General features: G+C 38.2%; 1 protein-coding gene across 3 annotated transcripts in view; it reads left to right on the forward strand.

The window, feature by feature from the left end:
* Positions 1–14,989, forward strand: part of GMDS (GDP-mannose 4,6-dehydratase) — a 409,857-nt gene that overhangs the window by 44,292 nt on the left and 350,576 nt on the right. For 2 of the 3 annotated variants that reach the window (XM_080579299.1, XM_080579297.1), the window contains exon 2: positions 14,557–14,601. In XM_080579299.1, coding sequence (XP_080435425.1) covers positions 14,557–14,601 — 45 coding nt within the window. Of the gene's footprint in view, positions 1–14,553; positions 14,602–14,989 lie in introns of those variants that run through there. The other variant, XM_080579298.1, reaches the window with a different exon arrangement.

Consider the following 14,989-nt stretch of genomic DNA (forward strand, 5'->3'; position numbering starts at 1 on the left):
ATCTTAGAATTGCCCTATACTTTGAAACACGAAGGAAAGATTCAATTACTTTATCTGAACGAGTTTGTTCTGCTTGGAGTACTAACTTGCTGTGAGTGTTTTATCTTAGTTGTTGGTCTGCCTGCTTAAGATTTTCCCTATAATCTGAGGGAATTTATTCACTTTGAGCTAGGCGTTAATAGATACATTTTAACTAACCTGGACTAAAATGCTTCTAGGGGATTATGAAGTAATGTACTGATATTAGCTAATATTGCTGTAGAGCTTTGGAAAATTGCTGGTACTTGATCTGAAGAAGAGTTGTATCTGTGCTACATTGCATGATCCTTAAATAGTGTGCCTATTAGTTCAGAGTGTTTGTGCTATTAAAAACAAAGCACAAGCTCCACTTCCTTTTTCCCCTGCTCTGTTAGTTTTTTCTCAGCTTGTGCTTTTCATTAATAGGAGGGTGGTAACCTTCAGACAGGCCACTGATTTTCACCGTTTTGGAATACTGTTAACCAGTTTACATTTCAAACTGTTATTTGTGTAACAGCAATTGGGAAGGTTAAAATACTTGCACTTAGTTCATGGAAATGTATACATTAGTCTTAGAATGGCTATCTAATATGTACACAAACCTCCTGCTTCAAGCAATCTGAGTATATTTTTCAGTAGTGCAGATGTTCTGCATAGCTATTTTACTCAAATAATTTTAAGTAGTAGAGATCAGATTTATTCATCTGCAGTTCACAGATCAGTAAACTTGGTGTGGTTCTAGAATTTGGTAATACTATAGTAATGCTATAGGATTCTAGAGTTATCTTCTACCCTTCAGCAAATGCCATCTCCAGGAGGCATAACTGAAATAAAGCACCTGAGATAGTTCTCCCACTTTGGGAAAGGTAACTGTGACTGGGCTATATAGCCTTCCTTTTCTGAAAGCCATGCAAAAGACATCCATGGATCTGGGTTTCTAGAATTTTTTAAGTCAGTTTAGGATATTTTTATTAAAGAAACAAGTATCATTCATTTAACATGCATTCTAAAATCTCTAATTACTTGTGTTGTTTTTTCTTGTAAATTATATAGTGTAAAGAAATTATAGAAGAAATCAATAGTTCATACCGTAACATTTTTTTCCATAATTAACTATAAAATACTACAAAACTTTCTGTGAACACCAAGTGATACACTGAAGTTTGGGAAGTTAAAACAATTCTAAGAATAAGGCATTGCAGTTTAGCATCTAGTGTACTTGAACTTCTGTACTCTCTTTCCCCTTTTGTAATAACTTGTAGCATTTTTTTTGCATGATAAACTCATTAAGGGCCTCATTTTCTTGGGAACAATATGTACAGTGGCATATGTAGCAGAAGAGCTATATAAATAGTAGCTGGTAAGCTTTAATAAAATATTGCCAATTCATGTGTATTGACAAATTGCTCATAAGCAAAAAAAAAAGTTAAAAAGAATCTTCTTGTAAGAAATAAAGATGAAAAGCCTAGAGAAATGTTGCAATATTTCCTGTATAGGCTTGAATTTCATATGGAAAAAAGATGTGGGAGGATTGCTTTAGACAGCAAGCTTAATTTTTTAGCCTAGTTATTGTGCGTCTGGTGATATCAGGAGGAAATAATTTTATAAAGAGAAGGCCAGAGAAAGAAGCGATGAGATGCAATAGAACTTCTTGCCAACTACTCTACAATGTACTCAATGGTTGTTGACAGGGAAGCTGAAGGCTTCTTTCTGAGCCTTTCAGTTGATTTAGTACTGCTCTCTGTCTAGGTTACCCACAGGTCTGTCTTTGTTTTCATGCTCTATCTATAAAGTATTACTATTGTCAGTAGAATAATCCATTAAGACTGTGAGTTAATTAAAACTCTTCACATAAAACGCTGTCAAGGGTCAGTTAGCAGTCTTCGAATGAGTCAGTCAGTGGATCCCATAGAGGCTGGTGACATTTATATTACCTTAATAGTCTTTCCATTTTTCAGTGAAGCTTTTCTTCTGAATTTCAGTCAAAACCTGTGCAATTTGAAATGACTTGGTGCAGTGCCTGTTGCTTCCACTAATCTTAACATCAGTTCATTCTTGTTCTGTAACAATAGATTTGAATATGTCATTTAATGTTTCATGCAGGAAAAAAAAAATCTTCCCTCCTTTCATTCTGATGGTGAGTTTGCCTGAGTTTCTCCTGAAACAAGCACTTGTGTACAAATGTTAATGAATTTTAATTCCTGATGTGTTTTCTGGACTGTTTGCATACATTGCTATAGTATGTGGGGGTGTTTTATAACCAATCTTATTTTACACTTACAGGGGAAAAAAGCTTAAAAACAAAATCAGCCTGCTTGGAGGAGATCAAGTCATGCCAGAGGCAAAAGTCAAGGCACATGAGGCTGTTCTTTGCATGTTTTATACTAAGAATGTCAGTACAGCTAAGTCTTTGCCTTTTGTTATGACATCTTCAGAGCTTTACTTCTTTTCAACAGAATGACACAAAAACCTCACGAAATTACTTTGTAATTTGTACTTTAACTGCATGGCATAAGCAAGACAAATTTGTTTTACTTAGACACACTGTGTTAAAAGGGGGGTTAGATTCCTTTTAGTATCTTGCACTACATGTCTAGCAAGTTGCACTGTATGATGCAGTTTTGTGTCAATCTGTAAATAAACACAAGCAAAATGAAATATTGTGAAAGTGTTACTAACCTTGTTATTAGCATCTAAGACACTTGGGTGAGCATGAATAAATAAACTATTTTATAAGAGTGGTATCTTTTTTGTAGCAACGTGAAATGCTTTTTACTGACTAGATATGGGCCTCATATTCTGGATGTATGTGTGGGTATATGGAGAAAAATGCATTAAGTACAAGGAAATATCTAAAACCACATATGAAATACTTATTTTCTATGGAAAGTAGCAGAGAAAAATGAAAATGGTGACAATAGTTGTAACGTGGTATTCCTCACATGAACAGATGTACAAAAACTTTCACAGAAACCAACAAGTTTACCTCTCCTGCATGTCAACAGGCATGCAATGAGCTCAACCTTTGCTGGTCCTGTGCCAGTAACTTTGGAGAAATTCTCATGTTGCATTTCAGCATGATGAGCACCCCTCCTTTTTTGCCTGTGCATCCAGGTGGTAATTAGCCCTCTCCCTGGGACCAATGCTGGTTACTTTCTGATGCAAACTTCAGTCACCTGATGGTTAAATTAGTTTGCCAGGCTCAGATTGCACTACAGAAGTACATGTGAATACCTGGAAACACTTTTCAAGTTTGGATCTGAACCTGTTTTCATGTAAACCTCTGTCATGAGTAAAGTAGAAATACCTGGAAAAACTGAATATTCACCCTGTGGGTCTAGGACTGTTGTCACTTCTAATTTTCTCAGAACTAGAGGAGTTCATATTCCTGTCACAAGCCATGCAGATGTGCAGAGTGCTTGACCTAAATGTTGTGTAGGCATCCAGCTGAAAGGAGATTCTGGGAATTTTGCACCAGCTAATGCTGTTCTAGTCCTTCAACTCGTTGAGCTTCTCTTGAGGAAGCAAAACCATATTGACAAACAAGACATCCAAAAACCTGAAGCCGTGGTTTTTGTTTGGATTTCTGCCACAGGAGCAGAATGGAAAGCTGGATGGCTGCCTGTATTTGTGGATGGTCTGCACACAGCAGATCGCACAGATGGTTGCAGTGCTAATCACAACTTTGGTGAATGAATGAGGCAGTGTTGTGAGATGGGCGGTGTGATCAGCCTCAGTGGGGGGAGAAAGGGAGGTAGCTGTGGTGCCTTAGATCCTGAAGGCTGATTTTTTTTTTCTAACCACTATCTCAGAGCAGTTTGTTGTAGGGTTCTTTCTGCGTTGTAATAAATCAAGTAACTTCCTCCAAAAATCCTGCTGGTGTTAACCCTCATTTTCTTTGAGGGTGGAGTAGAGTTAAACATAGCTGGCTGCTTGTATACACCTATTAGTTGTCAGCATATTTGCTGATGTTTCTGCTGAGACAAATCCTTCAGTGTATTTCCAGATGCCCAAATTAGATGCAGTCAGCCCCTAAAGAGTAAGGATGCTCATCTAGGCAGTCCCAGGTAGCACAGTTTGAGGGCACAGGTGATGTAATCTGGTGTTTAAGTCACAATCCTGTTACAATGCCTCTTGAAGCATTCCAAGTAATGGATAGCCCTCAAGGGGAGGGATGGGAGGAAAATGGATCATGCCCTTTCTCTTGGAATAAGGTAGAAGGAGAAGACAAATGCTTGATGCAGAGTAGCCTAGTTGATGTGGTGATAACAAACCTTTAAAAGGCTACTTAAATTAGTTTTCCATGTGTGATCTAGTTCAGTGAAAACTTCCTTTTTCTGACTAATTTTAGCATGTTTTGATTTGATGAATGAGCATTCAAGGAGCTTTGTAAGGTACAAGATGCAATTTCTTGATAATCTGTTGTCTTGAACTGCTGGAGGTGTTGTCTTAGCACAGGCAAAAGCCAGGTAGCAGCTGAATCTGCAAACATGAAGCGTAAAAACTAATCTAAATAGCCATTTGCATGGTGGTGTTAATCTGTAATTTTTAATAGTGTTAAAAGGATGACCCTGGTACTTTATTTTAGGAACTTCTTTTGTGTATATATATACATATATATATATATAATTACATTCTCCTGAGGTGCTTAGTATATTTTTCAGAGGAAATTGTCATATTGAATCCCCATTTCTGAAAATCTTGGGAACATTTCTTGTACTTTGCTTTATGTGCATGTGATATTTAACAAAACTAGTGGAGTTTGTTTCCTGTGAATGATATGGAAATTCTAAATTTCTTAAAAAAAAAAAAAAAAGGAAAGAAAAAACAACTTAGTAATAAACTAGACACAATTTTCTTCATGCTTTACTTCTTTGCAAACTGCTTTATTTGTTCAGTTAGTGTGCCCTCATGTCACTTGGCAACTAAACTAAGGAATTTTTTTTAAGATTTAAGCTGGTAACATTGTGATGCTGAATTGCTTGGCTTTGGTATGCTGTTATGAACTCAACCAGGAATAAATGTAACAGAACAGCTTACAAAGAAAGTTAGACAGGGAGGTTTCCGTAGTATTTCCTGTAGTTTCTAGGGCGCAAAGTGATTCAAACGAACTGCTAAGAAACCTTGAGATTAGAGGAAATTACTGTGAATACAGACAAAAATGACTAAAATGTGTCCTATGTACTCAGTCTCTCCACAGCTTGTAAAGTCAGTTAAATTTAACTAGTTTCAGGTTTTGTGGAACAGCAAATGAAAGAAGTTAAAGAAATGTTTGTGACAAGCTCTTTAAAGCAATTTGTTTTGATGCTTCTTAAAGACTTCTTTGTAGAAGTTTTAAATAGTTCTTCTGTTTTCAGAGATCTGTGTGAAATTGCATAATTCATCGGAATAAAACCAAACTGGAAATACTTAGACTTTACAGTTGCTTTACCCTGATTATAGCTCTGCCCTAATCATAATTAGGAAGCCATTCATAAAGCAGCTGCGGACCAGCTAGCTGAAAATTCTGCTGATAATTGTACTTGAACCTGATACGAGGGGGCGATGTGCTAACTCAGACTACAGGTGACTTTTAGTATTTTATGAATTGAATAGGTATTTTGTTGGCAATGTTGTAGTTGCCTATTCCAGATCCTGCTCATGACAGATAGGATAAACAAACACGATTGCTCACTTTCCTTTTCTCCTTTTCTAGTTCCCCTTAGACAAAAACCTTGGCAATTGATGGAACTGCATGGTTTTTTTCCCCTTTCTAAGTTGACAGGGGAAAACTGAAGCTGGGTACACAAGGCATTGTACAGGATCTGTAAATAAAAGATGACCCTCGCCAACCTTCTCTGAAAAAACATTGCATCCCTTTGCAGTCTATCGCCTAGATAATTCTTATCCTGCTCGGCCTGCCTGGCTCCTTGCCACCAGGAAGCTCAGTTCATGTGGAATCTGAGCACTTGATTAACAAGAGCTAGTCCACGTGGCCCTGTGGAAGAGAGGTGTCAGGTCTAATGTCCACTTTCAATCATTCTATTTTAATAAATATCAGTGCTCTTATTATATAATTAGGCATCTTCATCAATGGCTGTCAGCGCTTCCGGAGGAAGGCATGCACTGTCAGAATCGGTAGTTGCGTTCATTGGTAAATTATGTACCAAATCAAGATGTACTAGCCATGTATTTCTTTTATTTACAATTGGACTATAGAACATAACTGCAAAAATAATTAAAAAAAAATAAAAAATCCTAGACTATATAAAAGCAAACAACAAAACTTTTGAAGCATATTCAGCCTCTTGTCCAAAAATATCTGACAGTGCAGATTCTGAGCATAATAAAAATGTTTGGCAAAACATGGATTTCAGAGTGTTGTCTGGAAAAACTGTTTCAAAACATTCTATTAGAGTATTTGTAGATTGTGTTCCTTTGACTTGCCTAATTGTTTTCCAAGATTTTGTGAGGATGATCTTTCAGAAGGCATAGGAAGGGCTTGTCATCTCAAGAGTCCTATCATTTGTGTCTTTTTCATTGTTTTGAAGCATAGCTTGAGGTATTTAAGACTCAAAATACTTAGTGTGCCCCTGTTTCAGGTAACGAACACGTGTAGAGTAGAGATTAAGGAACAACTGCTAATCTTGGTCACTAAATATTCACAACAGTGTGGATAGTGTTGGGTGTCACCTTTTAAACATCTCTCTCGCACTTTCTGATCTTCACTAACAATGTTGAAATGAAGAGAGAGAAATTACATGAACCAGCAGGGTTCCTGAAAAACTGTTTGTGCTTCAATGGATGTCAGGCCAGTGAATGCTGGGCTTCCACCATGCTGAATGGGAGAAGTAATGCCTGAGAGCGGATGATCAGCTGCAGCACAAGGGGTCTTATCCTAGGGTTTCAGATGTCCAGGAAACACTGGTCGCTCCTATGACTTGCAGACTGTATCACTGCTCTGCCAGACCACCCCGAGAATACTGCTGTATCAGTTCGGTGCTGCGTGTATCAGAGCTTTCACTCAACCCAGGCAAATACTGCAAGACTGAGATCTGTTAAACTCAGAAATACTAGCTGAGCATTCCTGACTGCATTTTCAAACTTAAATACTGGAAATACTGAAGAAAAATGAAGTTGGCTTACTGCACATTGCTTCTCTATTGCAACTGTAATGTGCTTTCTTTCTGTTCTTGTTTGTCTGTAAATAAATGAAGTTTCAGACTAAACTCCTATGTTCATATTTAAAGCTGTTGAGTACAGAAGAATGAATTTGAACCCTTTTTCTCCTATGTACATTCATTTACATCTCCCTCGTTAAGTTTGGTCTCATGCAAGTGAGATAGCAAGTGTGATGTTTGTTTTGTTTGTCTGAAATAACAGACCTTGCAATCCTTTTTTTAAACAAAAAAAAAAACAACACGGGGGGACAGTCAGAGGAGAAGAGGTCTTGGGATAAAGTTAAAGTAATATACGCTCAGGCAGTGAACATTGGTGCCAGAAAGCCTACTGGATTATCAGCACGGGAGGCTGGTGATATGATGCTGAAAGCAGCTCTAACCTCGGCAGCTGTAGTAGGCTGCTGTAGCAAAAAGGAAAAAAGCTCCATCTGGGAATGAAGTGGGTTCTCATCTGGTATGACACGTGTTGAGCTATGGTCATACGTTCAGGTGGCCTCCCCAGTTGCAGTAATAGCAATGTTAATTGCTTTTGCTTTGGCATTTCCAGGTTGTTGGTGGTAAAGATGCCATGTGAAGATTATGGCTAAGACTTCGTCTTTTCCTCCTTGTGTCAGTTCACAAAATTACTTACGTGCTGTGATCATAACAGATGCCGTGTTTCTTCCAAAACTCTTTCTGGACTTTATGGCTTTTTATCATTACAGCAACAAATCCTGACTCTTTCAAAACGCGAGGTTAAAATCCTTCTTTTGAGAAGGTGCCCTGCAGCTTGGTTCTGGGTTCACTGGTTTCTTTGCTCTGTGCAACCAGGTCTGCTTGTCTGAGTTTCCACCGAGCAGTGTTTGGTCTTAGTTATTTTGCATTTGTTTGCAGGTTGGGAGGTTTCAGCAGTAAGGTCTGGTGGATTAGTCTGGGTGCTAGAGGATGGGCATATCCAGAAAGCCCTTGGCTGCTGCTAGTGGGAATTGCTGCTACTGCTTTGGAAAGGTAAAGGACCATGTGATACCAGTAGTTCTTTGAAAGCAGGAGGACATGAGGATGGACAAAACCATCATCTTGTGGCTGTTAAGTGTTGCAGGTTTCCATCACAATCACTACGTGCAAGTTTTAATTTTCTCGTGGACTGTCATCCATATGATTTGTGTTGCCATGTTTATAGAGCTGTTTGACACATTCTTACAATCCCTGTGGTTTCACTTGTGAGACAGAAAAATATAGCTAGGTTTTTCTCAAATTTAGAGTTCATAATTGGTTTACTTTAGTATACTGCCCACATTCATATCTGAAGAAAGATGTAATGTATTATGGCTTATTACAAGAATTTGGGAAAGGCTTGTTCTTTAAAATCTTTAAAGCTGCTTTACTGATACTTTTCCTCTTTATAAAAATAGTTCTTTGGACACATCTGAAAACTAGCAGTTATTTTTGGGTACCTGAATGTTTGAGTGTTTAGGGGCCTTATTTAAAAAAAAAAAAAAAAAAAAGCCTGTCAAGCATCTGACTGTTCACTGGGAAATTTGTGGTAAGCATATTTGGAAATAACAAATTAGGTATCGGATTTTCTTACAATCATTAAAAAAAAAACAACAACATATGCACACACCTTAGTGTAATCAGTTTGGTGTAATTCATTTGACCCAAACCAAGTTTTTTGCAGGCTGTTGGATATTATAGAATCTGGTTTTGGACTGATTTGATATTCAAAAATATCAAATCACTTAAGCAGCATTGCGCTTTCATTTGTTTCTGTTGTTGGCTTAATCTAAGCCAAAACTCTTAACTGGTTGCCTCTCCTAACTGTAAGGCGCATTTCTAATTACACAAGGTTATTCTGTTTGTATTGGCTTTAGAAAGGCACAGTACATTTTTTTAGACAAGTGTCTATGCCCGGATTCGCAGTAAAATAGCTATAAATATTGATGATGTGGGTAACATTGTTCTGGATAAAGATAACTGCGACGGGAGGAAGGAAGAAAAACTTTTTGGTGTTGTATGTAATAGTACTTGCAATTCTTAATATAACTTAATAGTTTACCAGTGGAATAGTATATGAAGTCAGAAGGAACTCAGACTCGGAAATAACATGGTGATTCACTTTTCCAAAGCAACTTCGCTTTTCTTTTAAATAACTCTTAATTGAAAAAGGACAGAGTAATGTAATTAGAATGCTTCTGTTGTTGCTAATAATTCTTCCTCATGCCTAGTTTTTTGTTGTGCTGCATTTAATGCATTACAAAAACCTTCAATTTTGAGGAATGTTCAAAAAAAATAAGATTTTTAACATTTATTACCTTTTGACTTTTTCTTTTGCGAGAACAAAAGGACACTTGTTTTCCTATTCTTACTTGGCCAGAATACAAATCTGAATAGCAAAATAGCTACTGCATTTGTAGGGTGGCAGCTTTAATAAATCAGTTAAAAACTTCAGAGTTCATAATTCTTCCTTTTTTCAGTATGGAGGATTTTTTTAATGCATGCTTTAATGCTTTACCTCAAATACTGCCTTAAAGACTTGAGACAAAGTCCAGCACTGTTCTGTTTATAGTAGCTACAAAAAATACTTATTTCCTCCATAAATCATTGAAAACGATTAGAAGTATGCATTTTTCAGCAAAAATAACATTACACTGTATTACTCTTTCAGATTTCTTTTTTTGAAAGAAGGCCGTTATGCTGTAAATAAATGAATAGATTTTTTTATGGATTGTTATTAAAATCATTTAGATGTTGCTTTAGAATGGTATATGCTCGCTGCTCCAAAGAATCTGTCACCGCAGTCCAACTTAAGTCACTGCAATAGCATTAGTCTATAGCTATGAGAAAGTTTAAAACTTGATGAAGCAACTATTTATTGTGGAAGGCTACTAGTGCCACCAGTTCTATGTATCTTAATGGAAGTATATATTATTCCTTTAAATCAGGATAAAGGAATATTGTGATGGTGCAAAGCTGGTGGAAACAATCCTTTAAGAAATAAAAACCCATGTCCTATGATTGAATTTGTACCTCTTCTCTTCATGTTCCTTCCCCTGAACAGGCTAATTAAACCTAGCAAAATTTGACTTCACAGCACACCTATACCGTGTAATTTAAAATGAGTTTAGGACTGTTATGAATGACTTTGATAATTGACACCGTCTATATTTTGAACTGCAATGAACTCACCTTTGTAGTGTTACTTGTAAGGGTATGTCATTAGCCTTTTTCAGTTGTGAACTTTGTAAGTATAACCATCTTTCGTCTTTGTGGAAAATCATGGCATTTTTTTTCCAAAAGGAATAACAAAGTCTACAAACCTGGTATAGGAGCTGCGGAAAAGTACGGAGCAGGTCTATAAGCTTATGACATGGACCGATATTTCATCATACCCAACTTAAAAATACAAAAATTATTAACAAGATATAAACCTTCCTCAAACACTGCATCTGACTGAAATTGTTGTGTTTTATGTTCTCAGGCTTTACTGCCAATGTATTTGCAGATGGGCAGGCATTAAGAGCAAGGAAGACAGCGCAGTACTCAGGCTCTCTCCCCTGCTATGTTACCCAATGATATGATGCTTTCTCTGTGGCTGTCTCTCTTCTGGGCTGGAGCCAGGTTTTGTAGGTTCTGGTTGATACCTGCTCTGTTTCAGAAACAAGTAGAGATCTGGGCTGTTGGACAGTTTCATTAGGATTCAGCAAGATTTCTCAGTGATTTGTATGGCGTTGTTATAAAATTGCATGTTTGTGTGGGATGTCATCTTCACCACAATACTGTGGAGATGTTTCCTCTAAAATGTTCATACCCCCACCCCAATCCTCTTCTATGAGAGTCCTTTCTTCTCTGTGTGATGGTTGTGGTACACTTGCATCGCTTGTGTTAGGTTTTTAATTCCTTATCCTCCTTATGTAAAAACAAACAAACAACACAAAAAACAAACAAACAAACAAAAAAACCACCACTGTATTCTTTCCCCCGGAATTCAAGGAATTGTAATGAGAACTCTGTTCATCCTACTCCTGATCTCTCTTCATTTGTTTGTCTGCCTGGTGCTTTCTTTTGCTTGTCTTTCTTTAGTAGAAAGGAGCTGTGGGGAAGGAGGATTCTTCTCTAGATTACAAATGTTCAGGTAGGGTGTGTAACTTAGTTCTTGATTCCAGGAACTCTGTGGGAGGATATTGGAACTGGTCACATCAAAGGAAGATGTCCTGCATTTGGGATTGCTTTTACAGCCTTATCTGAATGCGTCAGTATGTTTGAAATTAGTCCATGGGTACAAATGTGATTTCCCTGTGTAGAACAGTACAAAATAAAGGAGACTTGGATGGTTAAACAGGCTATTTAATTCCCCTTACTTTCAGTTTTCTTTATAAATGATCCTATTCTTTGCTCATAGATCAAGTCAAACGTTACTTTTATTTTAGATGTTTGTGGTAAGGCTCTAACTCTTGTATATGTCTCAATTTCTTTGCTCTGTTAGAAGGGGTTTTCTTTGATAGCACGTCAAAGTTTATTGAAGTTCTTGACATTAACTACTGTATTAAATATAAAATATTGCATCCTAAGGTTGTCTCACTCTAGTTTATATGACTGTTTTCTTTTGTCTGGGAATTTTACAGACATGTTGTAAGACAGCTGCAGTTGGAAGCCTGCTGCTGTGTATTGGAAACCAGCGAAGTATCATTCTTTGCATATGCTTTCAAGCTTCTTTGGCTGAAGGTGGTGAAGTGATTCTTCAAGTCTGATATGTCAGCGTGCTGATGAAGAACTGTTTTAACTGAGGTGGTTTATGTAACCAGTCTTGTCAAACTGTTTTGACTGTTCAAAATGGTCTGGAGCCAGGTCTCTCTACGATTCTACCTTAAGTAGTTTATAGCCTATTTTCTTTTATTAAAATGGATGTTTTTTTCCACAAAGGAAAGTACTTCTGTCCTCTGAGGCTTTGTGACTCGAAGCAAAAGCTGCTACCTGTAACAAAAAGTGAACTTTCTTGCTAATTACCACGTTCCTTTAATGTTCCTTTCCTGGTTTAGTGATCCTGGAACGCTGAAAGCTCTGTAGTATAAATCAAAATACATAGCTTCAATACTAGAATTTATATGCATAATGTAGGTTTAAACCACTTAACAGATCCTGCTTAATTATTTGTAGCTCTTTGATCCTGTCAGGGAAAGATTGAAGCTGCTGTCCTTACAAGCTGCAAACTCTTAGGCACTTTGCTGTTCTGATTACCATTCTTACTGACAGCTGCTGTACTGAAAAGAAAAGGAAGGGAAATGTGAAAGTTGGGGGCTTTCTGTGATAATGTGTCATAGTGCAGGACAGCTCGAATCTGCATTGTGTGTGATTAGCAGACAGTAAATCAGCTGTGCCGTGCTACAGCCAGAAACCCGTCGCTTTCACACTTGCTGCCTGTTTCCCACTCATTGTGAAGCCCTGCCCTATCACTTGATAGACCTGGAAAGGAAGCACAGAGGAAGCAAATGCCACTGCTGGTTCAAAATGTTCCAGTGCGATTGGAAAGTTTGAGCAATGGCCTGGGTGAGAAGAACAAGACCTTATTGACAGGGTTCAATCCTAGTCAAGTCTGTTTCACGTCAACTTCCTAAGCAATCACAGCCTTTCTTTCTTCATCTCCTTTGCACTCTCTGGGTTTCCCACTTTCACCTCCTTTTTGTTTAGTTTGGTCGAATGTGTAACCAAGGGGTCTTAGGGAGTTTTCCCCGATCCACCTCTGCTAAATCCTGGGGTAATTACTAAGAGAGACAACTACTTTAAAGACTTCGGGGCCCAACCATGTATTTCTCTAGTTTTCATTGCCTATTCTTTGCTTCTCCCTTCGATGGGATCTTGTTCTGTGTGACGTCCAGGAGCACATACTGTTCCACTGATTCCATGGCACACATGGCTTGTTTTGTTCCAGATCAACCAGTGTCATGGTCTGTTCTGGTTACAGGCACTGGGAAGTTGTGAGTAGGAAGTTGTGAGCACATGCACATTGTACGTACATTGGGAGCAGTATGTGTAAGCTGAGACTTCTGTGGTTTCGGGCTCTTCTAGACTGTGTAAGACTGAAACATTTGCACCATCAAGGCTCCAGTGTTTCAGCAATGCTGGAGTTTTAAACATACGGTAGTACCCTGCACCCTGCCATTGTGAGTAGATTTAAGCATGATTTTGCCATCAATGTGCTACCCTCCACAGGCCATCCTGCTGCTTTAGGGCCTCCTGGTGCTTCTCAAATTTCTTTCTTTACTATGTTATTCTCCTTAGGCAGTCTGAGATGAGAAAAGTTCATTTAATGTTAGGTGAGAGGTTGCTCTCTGGAAGCATGGCTTAAAAAAAAGGACCAAAAAGCTGTGTGTTCTGTTTTGTACTTTGGTGTCTCTGGCCAGGATCATGTCAGGGCAGACACACGTAACAGAGCTTAAGCATGTAAGCAAAGGTGGTATCCCATGTTTTTGTGGTATTCCTGAGGCAAGGCAATTGACTCTGGAATGCTCTCACATTATTAAAGGAAGCAATTAACTCAAGAAAGCAAAAGAAACAGAGTCTTTGGGCACGACTGATACTCACTGCATTGGTTAGCGCTCATTCCAGAGGGGTGAACTTTGCTGGATTTGTGATGGTACATAGAAATTTGAGGATAATGTGACTTTCTGTATTTTGAAATCCTGGCAATAGTGATGCCAGGAAAGTCATTTTCTTTCAGGAAAACACGTGCTTTGAAGCATTTGCTTTTGGGGAATTTTGTAATTTTTTTGATAGACATTCAAAAGGAGGAGAGGAGGGGGGAACACCTCTCTACCCTCAATGATATACAAACTGTGGATTACCACTACCTGTATTCGGTAGTATAAATATAGGGTGTGCTAGGGATGTTTTTTGAAAAACTCAGTAGGTCAGGCAGAATGATTGCTCTTTAGACTGCTTATGGAAGGAGTGTGAGCCCAGAGATGTGTGTGACATGGTGTTACAGAAGCCTATTGGTGCGTTGTCAGTGCGCTAAGCTTGCACGAATTTCTTTAAAATGTTTTTCCTTCCCTATCTCCAAAATAGTTCAAATTCAGTAACTGCTGCGGTTAGGATATTTTGGAAAGATGTCCCCAGACACTTTATAATGGAACTTGGGAAGAGATTCAAGAGACAGGAGTTCTCAACCAGCATTTGTAAGCAAGTTATTTTAAAATATACTGCTTCTTAATCTAAAATTAACCAAAAAGCATCTGTAGCATTCTAGGTCAGTGCATAAATCTAGGGAAGTCAAAGTATATGCTTGCTGTTCAGTCAACTCATTGCAAAATTTTTCTTCCCTTTTTTGAGAGAGTAGCCAGTCCAAATCTCCCAGGCCCATTCACTCTGTTTCTAACACTTTCCTGTATCTTTCTCTTCCCAGGATGGATCATACTTGGCTGAGTTCCTGCTGGAAAAAGGCTACGAGGTGAGTGACTTGGTGACCAACTGCAGGCTGATGGAATCACTTGGATGCCGCTGCTCTAGCTTCCTTTGCTTCTGTCCTCTGTGTATGTTTTCCACTCAACCCTAGATAACAAATCAAAACTCCAGAGAGGAATGTGCAACACGGCCTGTAATCATGCCAGCTTATTGTACTATTTATCATCTAATGTCCACTGGTGGATTCCCTCTTCTCCTCAGGGTATAGCTGCTTTGCATGCTTCCCGCCAACTCAGATAAACAGTAACCTGTGCGAGCCAAAACTGTAAGGAATTAGGGAATAATTTATGATGCAATGTACCGCATAAAGGAATAAGGATCTCTTGTTCTTTTTGTCTCTCTCGACACTAGTGGCCCTCTAATTTCAGCAGTTG

This window comes from Anser brachyrhynchus, assembly GCF_964034855.1.
Source record: "Anser brachyrhynchus genome assembly, chromosome: 2".
In the NCBI taxonomy this organism is placed as follows: domain Eukaryota; kingdom Metazoa; phylum Chordata; class Aves; order Anseriformes; family Anatidae; genus Anser; species Anser brachyrhynchus.